General features: G+C 45.3%; 1 protein-coding gene across 3 annotated transcripts in view; it reads left to right on the forward strand.

Annotated features, from left to right (window-relative positions):
* Positions 1-13559, forward strand: part of LOC122187348 (peroxidasin homolog) — a 42728-nt gene that overhangs the window by 3755 nt on the left and 25414 nt on the right. For 2 of the 3 annotated variants that reach the window (XR_006181284.1, XM_042884780.1), the window contains exons 2-4: positions 4726-4797; positions 11752-11823; positions 11972-12043. Coding sequence is in view for 2 of the 3 variants with exons in the window: in XM_042884780.1 (XP_042740714.1) it covers positions 4726-4797; positions 11752-11823; positions 11972-12043 (216 nt within the window). In the remaining variant the exon portion in view is untranslated. Of the gene's footprint in view, positions 1-4725; positions 4798-8641; positions 8708-11751; positions 11824-11971; positions 12044-13559 lie in introns of those variants that run through there. The other variant, XM_042884781.1, reaches the window with a different exon arrangement.

Here is a 13559-nt window from a genome sequence, read left to right on the forward strand (position 1 = left end):
ATCCGTGGGTTATTCTCCTTTTTGCATTATGCATAGCACATAATGAATGAACGCTTCCAGAGAAGCATAGCTGAGGGCACCAGCAAAGACGACGTGGTATTTGGCATCTGAATGCATTGCTGGCATGAGCCGGAGGTGACCCAGTTGCTCACAGACCTGGTTGCTAATTGGGCACTGTGAACACGGCCAGCTTGACAAGTTTCTTCTCCTGTCGTCGCTGTATGTGCTGTGTGGTTGGTGGCTGCTTGTTTCTTCTCTTGCACAGCAGTAGGGAGGGCTGTGCCAGGGCAGGGTGCAGCACTCGGTGTATCTGAAGGAGCATAACTGTGAGAGAGAACAACGCACGTTTGTGTGGGGAAGGTTCACTGAGAAAAAGGGTTCTTGGAAATGCTGCTCCCACTGTGATGTCCATCGTGAGCCTTCAGTCTTTGGGATGAAGAAGGGGATTGCTCATTTCCTCTGTGTGTGATGGCCTTATGTGCAGTCATTAAATGCACACCCACACGTTCTGCTTGTTCCAGGTGTGATCTCTTGCTGGCTACTTCTGCTGTAGTATTTAATTCCCATTAAACCTTTTTGAGGTGACCTAAGCTTTCTGTGTGTCCAATTCATAGCAGTCACTTCATCGGAAGGAAAGTCTTTAATGACTTTTTTTTCTTTCCTAGAAGCACTGCAGCATTTTTGCTGAAGCCACTCTAACTCTCAGGGTCGTAGTTACCTCAGGTGTTTAGAACTCACTGAGCAGTCATGCCATCATCTAGCTCTCACCTGAGTATTTGTGCTTTCCCCGATTCCCTTGGCTTCACCACATCCTTCTTCCCATCCCCAGGAGTTTTTGCTGTGCACTCAAATGCAGCTTCCTCAGGGTGGGCTGCAGTATTGGATGGGAGCAGTCTGTGTTTTTCAGTGAAGGAATGTCTTTGTATTCTGCGTTTGATGTTTGTGCTCTTCAGGAGCTACAAAGCTGGTACTGATGCTACGAGAGACTTTGGATTGAAGAATGCTATAGCATTTCATTTAAGCTGACATAGTACTACTGCGCTCTGAAGAAGGTATGTATATTTCCACACTCTGAAATTTTCTTTTACTGCTTCTGGATCAGGGTGAGAATACAGTTCAGGAAGAGAGCAAGCTGTCTTTATTTGATGAGGGCAATATTTCAAATAGACAGTGCAAAGGAAACGTGCATCGTGTTAAGAGTGTCCTGCACTGTGCTGACGTGAATATCCAAGAATAGATCTAGCTTGTTTGATTAGGATCAGACCTTAATCTCCAGGCCAGCTGTTAATACATAATAGTTTGAATTATCTAAGACGGTGAGGTCAGCTGTTTGCTGTGCAATCTTCCAACCTGGATGCGTGCACTTGAGTTGGAAGTGTTTGCTGCACCTCCTGTACTGGTGAGAGCTGGAGGGGTGCTGAGTGGTAGGAGGGGATGTATCAGCAGACAACTTTTCACTGCCTTCAGAAGCTACGCAAAACCACTGCCTGGAACCAGTTCTGTGTGTGCTAGCTTGCATATGCTCAGAACAGTGTGGTAGGCTGGGTACTGAATTACTGACTGGTTCTTGACCCAAAGAGACAAAGAGGGAGACCTTAAATACTGTGGGTGCTGAAATTTCTAAATCTGATTTCAGTAACACCTGTGGTAAGTTCTTAATTAGAATCTGGTGTGCCCACTGCTCTGACTTCAGTGCATAAGCACTGTATGGTCTGTTCTGCAGCATGGGGCTCTCTGCGTTTATGTGCTCTTTTGTGTTTCATCCATGATCCTAGTATCTTCTCTGTCACTGTTTCCATGCTGCACGTATTTTCGCTCCTTGCACAGTCAATATCTCAATGTCTTAAACTGGTACAAACCAAAATAGCAGAAACTTGGAGTCCCCCCATGGTCTCCTTCTCTCCCTTGCTGCTCAGTTCTCCTTGTAGGGATTTAGAGATGAAGGCTGTCATTTATTAAAGCCGTTTGGGGGTTCGTGCATGAGAAGGACGTTCCGAGTTGGGTAGCTGATGACAGCGAGTCTGGAAGGCTTCATTCCCATCACAGCAAGGCTGTTCTCCCTTCCTGCCAGGGCTGTTTGGCAAGATGGGAGAACCTGCAGAGCTGACTGCTGTGCTCTGTGGCTAATACATAAGCAAGCATTCTTCTGACAAGTGTTCTGGCTCTTCTCATAAGGGGGGGATACTTGACTTAAAATCATGTTTAGGATGTCTTTCACGCTGTCTGTTCTCCAGGAAAAGCTGGATGGAACCTCAGTGTCTTAACCCTGTTTGTAAGGTGACCTTTACTCTGTGTCATTGGTGATGGTTGAGTGGCTGCCAGTTACCACGACTGCTCTGGGTTAAGCAGCGATTGCTGTGCATGGCCTTAGGAATGCAAAAGATAGTTCAATGAAGCAAAAACACAAATTTCCCCAGAACTACAGTATAATACCTCTTGTAGCTAATTATCTGGTTAGCTAAGATGGTAATAAGTGATTCACTAAAAGGCTAACTAGATTATGCAGAAATGGGAGATTGTTGTAAAAGCTGTTGATTGCTTTATAGGCTGTTAATTAGTTAACACAATGATAACAGCTGAGAGGATCAGAAGGATTTGAGTGTCATTCTATGAATACCTGCATCTCCCAGTCTGCTTGCAAATTCTCTCATTCTCCATATGCCTCAGGGATGGGGCTGAGCCTTCTGGAGCAGGGAAAGGTAAATTACTTCAATAATAGCAAGCCTGAGGTTATCCACATTGCCCAGCCTGGCATCCTGGCAGTGGTGCTTTGACATGAGGATTTGGGGAGATGTTCTGTAGAGCCACTCCGAATTGATCAGCGCTGACCCCAGGCTATGAATGCGTGAAGGATGTGGGGTCCTCAATGCAGATCCAGACTCCCAGCCTTGGAAGTAGGAAGGATTGTTAAATCAGGAGGGAATTCCACCTCCCCCTTTAGGTTTTGCACATTCCAAGGTAGAGGGATGCAAGTGGGAGTGAGGGAGCCCAGCTGCCCATGTATGCAGCAGCTGGGATGGGCTGGCACAAAACAGCTGTGCGGTGGGTCCCTGTGAAAGCACACTTGTTTGTTAAAAGAAATATGAAGCTCCCAAAGTAAGCACCCTGGGAATAGGGAGAAACAAGAGTTTCTGTGTACAAAGGGCTGAACTCCGCAGGGAGTGCTCTCAATCACTGTGCAAGCCAGGAATTTCCTGGTGCAGCCCTACATGGTGTTCTTTCACCAGCTGAGCTTCAGGCAAAGGCAATGGCTGGAGGAAAACACTGCAGATGAGCCAAGGTTAATTTCTGGGAAAGGGCAGGACTTTTTCTAAACCAGTTCTCTTGTTGCTTTGTTTGGAGCTGCAGAGTTACAGAAAGGGGAAAAGACAACAGAAGAGACGTCTTCCACTGTCCCGTATTCTACCCATTCAGTGCTAAAAGAGGGGTAACAAGACAGAGATCTGATATTTCAGTTTAACTTGAGTTAGACAAAAGTACTGTACATTTTCTGCCTAAAATGTAAGAAAGCTTAGTGGGATTTTTTTAGCATAAAATAACCTTTTTATTTTGTAAGATGTGAAATTAAGAAACGTTATGTCTTAAGTTAAAGTCAGCCTTATTTGCTGTGCGTCTTCCTCTTGAATACTTTGGATGCTCACTCAGTTGGTTTCCAGCTACTTGCAGAGCATGTGTCTCTTTCTGATCTTAATTTTATAAAGGCCCCAATACTGGTTGAAGCCCATTGTAAAAATAATTGTTGAGCTTTTAGAAATGAAGCATGGAATTCTTGCTTTAAAATGCGACTTCAGATGCTCTGTAGCTCACCAACAGCCCGATGGCATTTCAGAGCATTCATTCACTTAAAATAAGTGTCCTTAAAAGGCTGTTTTAGAGGGAGAAATAGCTGTGTGTTCTCTAAATGTGATAGTCCAGGCAGCAAAAAAAAAAAAAAAAGGTGCTTTGGGTAGAAACTAACAGCAAGAAGTGTTGGTCAGTCTTTTGCAATTTGCTATAATGTGCTGGAGCATGCAAGGAGCCCAGTCAATGCGCATTCCCTATCGAAACGTTTCTACTTGCTTAAGTGGGTTAACCCACTAAGCTCTTATTTTATTATCTCATTAGCAATCCAAAAAACATGTTTTAGGGTTCCAAATCAATGCGGTTACATGGACAGCCCTTGAAATTTGCCAGAATCCCCTGGACTCCACTAATTCTAATTGAAGTTGGCACAGATTTGAAACGCAGGCAGCGATAAGCTGTTCGAAGTCTTGGAGCGCTGTGAAGAAAAATGTGAAATGCTTATTATGTGAGGTTATTGGATCACTTTTAACCATTTTAGGACAAAGATCATTTTGTTGGGGTCCTAAAAAGTGGCTCCACATGGTGATGTGCGTTCCTCTACAATTCAGCACGTATCGTTGTACGTGAACTTGGGGTGATAAGTAGCAGAACTTGGCTGCAATTCATGGAAACAAGCACTGGAGTCCTTTCAGCCTTTAGTTTTCAATGGGATGAAAATAAATGTTGTAGGTGTAGGGCTGTGCAGGCTGGTGGCTGACTTTGCAGGTAATGGTAGCCCACAGCCATCATCCACAGTACTCTCCCTCCTGCCTGCAGCCATCTCCTCTGCTCCCATTGCTGTGGGCATGGCACAGACTCTCCCAGGAAACTTCTTCCCTTTGATGTTGATTTCTGCTGGCTCAGTTCTGTTACGAATGCACTGATTGTGTTTTCTGCTTCCAGAGATTTACGTTTCAACCACATCAGGGAGATACAACCTGGGGCCCTCAGGAGGCTGAAGAACCTCAACACACTGTAAGTCCCTCTCGGTGATCTTGCCATGAGGTTTTTTTCTTTATGACTTATGTTAGCACTGGCTGCCATAACAGCTTAAAGATGGCCTAGGTTTTACTTAGTTATTTCAGCCAAATTGTACATATCCAACTAACGTGTCATGATCATCTCTGCTCCACTCTGCATTGTGTGAATTACCCTTTTGAATCAAATGTGCAATTTAGTAACTTACATTGTGGCAATTAACCCTGTCTTTTAAAAGGAATGATTCCTGATGCATGCTCTACTGCCTGAAGATGTGTAGCTGTAGAGTAGCCTGTGAAAAGAGTTATGGCCTGGGGTCAAAATGATAGAGGGATGCATTAAGAGCTGCTTCGTTTTCACAGTGCTTCAAATGCATAAACCACATCAGCTGCTCTGCGTGATGGTACTGAAGTGAGACTGCATCCTTCCAAATGCCAGACTGTTGCTGTGCTTTGCCTTAAAATAAACACTGGCACCTACCTTATTGCAGACAAGGATGAGAGCGTAAGGCAGTTCCTTTGGTTCTGCATCTCAGCCAGAGCAGGCATGCTGACACCATTGTGATGTACTGCTTTACTGACAAGTTTCTCACTCCAATCAGAGGAAGTAACAGGAGCCTTTGCTGCTTCTTGCTGCCATGAGGCTAAGGGTTTGAAGATAGATACGAGTACATCTGCATTGTGTAGCCAAGGAGCTGAATCCAAACCAGCTCCCAAATTAGAAACAGAACTGTGCTGAATGTAATTGGCCTGTCAAGGCTCAGATCTGATTATTCGAGCTGTAGCATGGCGCTAACAGCTATGAGATTGCTAGGTTTGAGCTTGAGCCTCTCTGTGAGGTGACCAGCTAGTTTAGGACTTTTGCACTGCATGGCAGGCGTGTTTGTATTTCCTGGCTTCAAATGTCTGTCGTTGTAAACAGCAAAAAAGAAAAAAAAGTCTGTACTTGTTTTTTTTCTGCCTGACTTTGGGAGATTTGAACCTGCTCCAGTAGAGATGGCAGTGCTGAAAGACGGAATACCTGGGCTGTAAGTTCAGACAGCTGTAAGAAGCTGTAGAAAGGGTAAGACTACAGGAGTGCTCTGTCACTGAGACTTGTTTAATTGCTGTGTTTTAAAAATCAGTGCTTGCTAAAGTTTGTTTCACTGCATGCTGGGGATTGACTGGCCAAACCCTGCAGTGTGGCTGCAGGATGCCTGTGCCCCTGCTCACAGGGGAGGAGCTCAACTTGTAGACTGGTGGAAAATGTGATTTCCAGAACTCTGCTTGGCCAGAGTACAGGAACAGCCCTCATTAGTATCTCAGACAGCACTGTGTGGTACCGAATGATTTTTGGTAATGACCAAAAATAATAAGAAAGATCCAGAAAATTAATATTGATGTATTTCTCTAACTGAAGATGACCATATTTCTTACCTCATCTGAGCTCAAAATATCGAGTGGAAAAAATAGGGCCGGAGTTTGGAAGGCTTTACCTTATCACAAAGTTCTTCTGAGGCATGGTGATTTTCCATCCTGCTCCTCCAGCACTGAAGCTCTCCTGATTCAAGAAAACCAGCTCTTCCAAGTGGTGTCTCTTGGCTTTCTGCCTCCACGTGCAACTGGATAGGGACCTCAAGGACAAGACTTCCATGAGCAGATGCAAAAGGAAAGAGGATTGAATGTACCTTCCTCTCAACCTCCCACGACCCTAATCTCGTGGTGATGGATGCTTGGGCAATAGGAGGGATGTGTTTTGTGCAGATGGTGGACAGGCTCTCATGCTTTCTCTGAATAGTGTCTTACAGCTCTTACCAGAGCTAGAATACTGGGCTAGCTGAAAAACACTGCTCTCACAAAGTATGGCATTTTAATATTTCAGTTCTAAATATCAGCTGTTTTTATAAATGAAACCTTACCATTTAGATAGCAGCTCCTATGCTCTGTTTTGTTTCCTGCTTTGGTCAGCAAATTGGGAAAATCAGCTATTCCCACACTCAGAAGTTACTGAGTTCCCCATTTGTGAGTGTTAACAGGAAGAGGCAGTCAGACCCTGTGCTCCTAATGCAAGGTTCTCTTGAGGAACTCTGGTCTGTCTAATTCCCACATCAAAACTGACAAGAGCTGAAGAATTTGCTGTTGTTTCCTACATGGTAACCTTTTGCCTCAGGATTTATATAGGTTTTCAAGTGATAAGTTTTTAAAGGTCCCAAAGCGATGTGCTGGGTAAATTTGACCAGAATACTTGAAGCGTGTGACTTAGAGGACAGAGGAGCTCAGGTTCCATCTGTGGGAGCTCTCAGATCACAGCTATCTGCCATGGGATTCTCAGAACTAAATGTGCCTTAACCAAAAATAAGGCTTTTGAAAGAGCCTTTTCCTGCAGCACTCTGACCTGGCAGAGGAAGGGCAGTACAGTTGGGTGCATTTTCTGTTTTGTGTCTCCATCCGGGCAGGATGGCTGTGGAATATTCAAGTTTGACAGTTTGTAAGCCACCCTGATTAGGAAACCTTTGTGCCTTGAACTGGAGCAAGGAGGTGAGCTGACAGAAGAGGAGCCTGTCCTGAGTGCCCATGGGGCTTTTTAAACATCCTGGGTAAAGTTCAGACCTTCCCCTGGCTCTCTGCCTTCCTCTCCCTGATGCAGGAGGTTTGATAAATTACAGAACACTACTTTAAAATTAAAAGCAGTTTGTATGTGGAGGAGCTGCAGTGATTACATGTTTCTGGCAGGGGACTCGTGATGGAGCAGCACAGGTAACAAGCAGTTATCTGACATCCTGCCCTGCTGAGAGCTCACTTGTCAGCTGTCTGCAGCGTTGTGTGCACTGGGGGAATTATTTGGGGCCCAAATTCTTGGAGCTGTAAGGCTTTCTCATCCCTTCCTTCTGCTTCTTAAAGACACAGAGTGGTTTGAGTTGGAAGGTACCTTTCAAGGCCCTCTGGTCCAACTCCCCTGCAGTAACAGGGACACCCATAGCTCCATCAGTGCTCAGACTATTTAGGAAGCATCACGTGAGAGCAAAAGGCGTTCTGGTGAGCTCTGCAACTCTCCTTCAGATGCTGCTTGTGAAACACGCTGGGGGGGAGTAAGGGAGTAACTGATGGTGCTGTTTGAGGTCTTCTGGTGCCTCATAGAACTGTTAAGGTTGGAAAAGAGCTCCAAGATCCCCAGCCCATCCCACTGTGCCCACCTCCCTCAGTGCCATATTGCCACAGCTCTGGAACACCTCCAGGGATGATGACCCCCCACCTCCCCCTGGGCAGCTGTGCCACTGCATCACTGCTCTTTCAAAGGAGTTGTTCCTAATATCCAACCTGAGGCTCCCCTGAGAACACAAATCCCTGTGAGCAGCCCGCGTGTCAGAGCTGCTGAATCTTGGAATAAAAGTTTCACTCTCAAATATGGGAAATGGCTATTCCAGATCATTCCGTCAACAAGGGAGAATGCATGGCTCAGTGTTAAGCTAGCTTTTTCTCCCCCTTTAAAAATACAGTGCACGATGATTTCTATTAATGGTGGGAGGAAAAAAGTAGCTGTTGTGTCACAATGACTGCAGCATGTGGTTTGTCAACTGAAAAGAGGAAAGGGTAGATGTTCTGAGCCTGAATTCTGTACTGGCACATCATTTAACACATGCTTCAAAATAGAAAAATGACTCACTGAATGCAACTTAAGCCTGTGCTTGGCAACCTGGAGACAGGGTGGGGAAGGGAGAGGGAGGGACAGACAGAACATAGAACCTAAAGGAAACTCAATGTGAAATGTTCCCGTAGTGAATACAGGCCAGATCGCATGGTGCTTGTGTATCACAAGCCTCCCAGAAGAATTTTCAGGAATAAAACCTGCATGACTGAGTACATCTATTCATTCTGAACCAAATTCACCAGCTGTCATGGAGGGGAATGCACATCATTTGGCTGTCTTGGTAAGCTCCAGGAAATGTACTTCTGATACCTTTGATTTAGCTTACTTTGCTGCAGGGTACGCTTCAGACATGCATCTATAATGATCTTTCCAGCTTCTGTCTGCCAGAGCATTTATTCCCAGCAGATCTGGTTAGTAGCAGGACTTTGCTTTCAAATCTCCGTAACGTTACCAGGAATTTGGGCGTTTTGCTATGATTGCAGCTGGGATCAATATCCAGCTCATGCAAATCATGGCCAGGATTTTGCACGCTTCTTTGCCTGAGTGAAGTGCACAGGAGTCCAGGAACAGACAGCTGTCCACGGGCCATCTGAAGTCTTCCTGGGTTCCAGATGTGCTGTCTTGTCCATGGATTTCCCTGGAAGCAGCTCTTTGGAATATATGCAGCGTGATAGCCTTCATAAATTATCTCAGTTTTGAGCATATTCCAGGACATATCCTTCTACTACAATAGGGAGTCCTGAGACAGGAAGCAGAGATTGCTTCTTCCATACACTCGTTAACCTTTAATCAGGCAGTGAATAATTCTTTTGAGTATCAGACGATGAGATAAGAGGTCGGCATAGCGTGTGCTATTTGAACTCCCAGAGTTGCTCTCATTTGGCTCAGATCACTGTCCTATTGCCGAGACAACAAAAGGGGTTTGATCAATGTTTTTCAACAGCACCAAAATTCAATGGGCCAATGTGTTGCAATTAAATCTATAGCTTTCAATCCAGGTCTAAGCTCTCTGTGTTAAAAGGTCGGCCAAGGAGCTCAGGTCGTGGTGGACAATGGCATAACCAAGGCTGTCGGTGTGTCTGTCCGCAGGGTCTGGTGCTGGCAGTCCTCCTGTTCCCTGTGAAATGAGTGTTGGTTGTATGGTAGGAGACAGGTGGGAATGACATTGGAGCTGGCACCTGCTTATCAGCCCATCCAGCATCCTCAGAAGTGTGGCCAAGGATCAGATAGCAGGGAACAAGCTGCCTTCTTTCTTGTCTGGCTGCAGATGAAAGCATGCTGAGAGAGCAAGGGAAGGAGCGTGTGCAGTTGGTGCCTGTGTTGTCTTTGTCCCATAGGTAAATAGAAAAAAGCCCTCTCCTGTGCTGCTCTCGAGCAGTTATTTCCAATCCTTGGGTGTTCAATTAACAAATAAACCTTTGGGTTGTTTTTCAGGGGCTGTATTTCCACACAGCATATTTGGCTGTCAAAGCATGATAGCATGTTCCAAGAGCTTGACATCATTTTTGCATCCTTATGAGCAAAACTGGGTCATGTAGCCTCAACCATGTGTACAGAGCCATTGCTTCCAGCTGTGCAGAAACTTTCCAGCATGTCTCTGCCTTAACCTCTTCTGGTTGCTTATCCACAATGCTGACTATGTGCAGTTTGGCAGTGGCACTCAAGTTTGGGATAGCTAAATAACTCATTGAGAGACCACCGTGAGGTTTTCTTTCAAAACCTTACTGCTTTGACTTCCAAAAGATTAGGGGGGGCTTACACTCCAGTACCACATGTGCTTTTGGGACCTCTCATGCAACTCCCCACCTGAAAACAAGCTGGTGGAGGGTTGGTGCGGCTTGAGTGGCTGAAGGCAACTTGTGAAGCTGCCATAACACATCTGTGCTTCTGAGATCTTGCATCCCTGGGGCATCTGACTGTATTTTCTTTACCAACGTGCTTTTTTCCGTTTCTCCTCACTCCTTTGTTCCTTCTCTCCTCCCTTTACCTATACAAACCCTTGCTCCCAGGAAGGAGCCTTTGCTCATAGTACCAGAGGCTGTCTGATGTGCTTTCTACCCTCATTTCTCCATCAAATAGGAGCAAAAAATTGGGCTTTCCTGCTGGGAAATGACAGAGCTGTCTTCTCTTGTGCTGTCAGGTGCCAAATTGCTTCTGAGGGGCACATTTATCCCCAAAAAGGGAAGAGAATCAACTTGGAGAATAAGCTCCATGAACAGTCTGAACTGTTCTTACATTGAATTTAACTTGATATTGTAAGGTCTGGCAGCTTATGGAGCGAATAGCAGCTTTTCCTTCAACACAGAAAAACAAATCTTTGCAATGTGAAGTTGCAACTCTCCTTTTTGTCCACACCTCCAGTTGGGAACTTCAAAACTAAGGTGAAGCCCTTACTCTGAGCCATCAGGCTATGACACCCACCGGTGGCCACAGTAAGTTTTGCTGGATCTGATACTATGGGGAAAGACCCAAAGGAGTGGTGCAGTTAGGCAGCCACGGTGTACAGTTAAATCCTGCCCATTAAAGAGCTATTTTTAAGTGATTTATTGAGGTTTGTGTGGTGTTTGGCTTGGCAGTGGTTGCATAAAGAGTTTCTGTAGCATTCAGCTGTGTGGTCACCGCCGCTGTGGTGGTTACAAGGGTGAATTGCCTTTCTGGTGGCTGGCATTCATTTGCATCCACAGTCATGGCAACTGCACATAAAAACCAGAGATGCCTGCCAACATGATGCTGCTCATAGATCTCGTATTAAAATCTGGCACAAGGCTCTCTAGATTGAAAGAGGCTGTTTGTGCATGGCAGCAGATACGGGGTCTGTAATATTTATTTATTTTTCATACGTACCAATTTGTATACGAAAGGGATTTAAACCAATGCCTTTCCATTTAACAACTCCTATAACTCGTGCAGTGGCACTCTGAACTGCTTTCATACAGTTAAAACCTGGCTCTCCTCACACAACCGTGCATTCCAAAAACCTCTGCATTTGTACAGAAACAGCAGCAACGATTGAATTTGGACCTCCCCTCTGCTTCCAGCTCTCTGTCTCCCTTCCCCTCATCCTTTTCCTAGTCTAAATTGGAACTTCTGGGTGAAGACCACTGTGGTGAAAGGTAGGGGAACACTTTTGAGTGTTGTATATATTGGAAGCACATGGCGACTCTGGGCAAGAGATGTTTTTGAGTTATCTGCTGTGAACATCCTAGCTGTGGCCTAATAGCCCTTTTAAATGTTAAATTCTATGCATTAAGGATTTCTGTGGCCACCCAGCAATACAAATGCTGTGATTTCACGAGCTATATTTTTGTTTCTTGCTCTGAACAGGCTGCTGAACAATAATCAGATAAAGCACATTGTGAGAAGATCCTTCGAAGATCTGGAGAACCTGAAGTACCTGTGAGTGGATAGCTCAGTAATCTCTTAACTTCTTTGAAATTTAAAAGCTCACTTCTAAAGTTCTCGAGTGAAGGTTGTGCTTTGTGCACTCAGAATTTCTGGATGCTGTGTGGTTATTCTGATGCATTTCTCTCTCTCCTTTTCAAAGCTACCTTTATAAAAATGAAATTCAGAGCATCCAGCAACATGCCTTCCATGGGCTGCACTCCCTGGAGCAGCTGTAAGTATACATGATGTGTGTCAGAGCTGAGCTGTCGGCTCATCTAACCCTAACTCTGCACTTCCAGTTGTGGAGTGCACTTAGCAGACAGTGGGATGTCCACCTTTGTTGTCCAGCTTTGCAGCATTGCACTGGCTTCATCTGCATACAGCTGGTCCCAGTATTGATCTGAGGACTATTCCTATGACATCCTATATGTTCTCTCCCAGCCCCGGACCGCTGGAGCATAGAATAGCTCAGCTGTGCTTCCGAATACTTTTGTATCCACAGGCCTTCCAATGGGAGGGAAATACAGACATGTTTGGTGGCTCGAAATAGAGTGCAACTGCCCCCCTGTGTTTGCTGTGACTCCTGGAGCACAGTGTAGGGTCTTAGGGTCTGGCTGATCTCTTCAATTGAGAGCAGTATAATGTTTCTTTTTTGTTGGAAGCAAATGGATGAAATGCAAGCTGTGAGCTGGGGTTGGAGTGTTTAAGAAAGCGGCCAGGAAGGTGATGCCTGCATGCATTAAAGCATCTGGAAATTCCAATGGGAAGAAGATGATGAAGACAAAGAAGCTAAGTGATGGCCTTCCCTGCAAGCAGCATAGCACTCTGTGATGAAAGGAGCCTCGTGTGCTCTGCTGGCAGCTGGAGCCTGTCACAGTGAGGTTCCTGCTCTCCTGCTTATTGCAAATCTGCGTCATTTGTTCTAAGTAGTTTTGTTTTTAGACTGTTAGTGCTCCATGCTCAAGGTGAGGTGGAAAGACTGAGCTCTGACGCTCTTCTTGCGTCTTACTAAACTGGGGTTTGATTTTTCATGTAGGTGTCATGATATGTTACGTGCACGTAGGTAAACGTGTGTGCCAGGAAGAATGTAAGCATGGGTGTTTCAAGTGCAGGCATTATTTGAATCGTTGGAGAACAGTCAGCAAAGGTGAAACCACTAATTCCTGGATTGTCCCAGATGACACTTTGTAGGGCTCGAATGTGACTAGCAATTTTGCTACAAAAGGAGTAGAATTCAGCTTGTTTTCCAGGCTGACAGCAAAAGTGGAGGGAGCATAGCAGGATGTTCCAGCAATCTTAACACTAGCTGTGCTCCCATCCTAGTGTATGGGATGGGTTTATGGGTTTCCTTCATCCAGCTCTCCAGTGATGCCTGGGAAGAAGACTTAGGAAGTGGATCCTGGCTTGGCTGTGCTTGCAGAGATGGTGCTGGCCATAGTGATGCTTTAACAATGAGCGTTCCAGACTTGATGTCATGAAAAAAACAACAAAACCACAAAACCAACAAACAACCCTCTGAAAGGCCCATCTGTTTTCAATCTCTCAGGCAGGCATGGTTCCAGAAGAATTAGCTTTGCTCAAATCCTACTCCATTTTCCTGTACCCCACAGGCCAGCTTTTCAAGGAGAAGTATAACCCAGTTGATAGACAGTGTCAGGTGTTTTCCTCAAGGTCCAAAGCAATGACAGCAGATATCTCAAACTTCCTACAGCACATGCATTTCCCTCTCCCCACGCTTGCTCCCCACC

The sequence above is a fragment of the Lagopus leucura genome, unplaced genomic scaffold (assembly GCF_019238085.1).
Source record: "Lagopus leucura isolate 7727_CA_CO unplaced genomic scaffold, USGS_WTPT01 Super-Scaffold_100045, whole genome shotgun sequence".
Taxonomy (NCBI): Eukaryota; Metazoa; Chordata; class Aves; order Galliformes; family Phasianidae; genus Lagopus; species Lagopus leucura.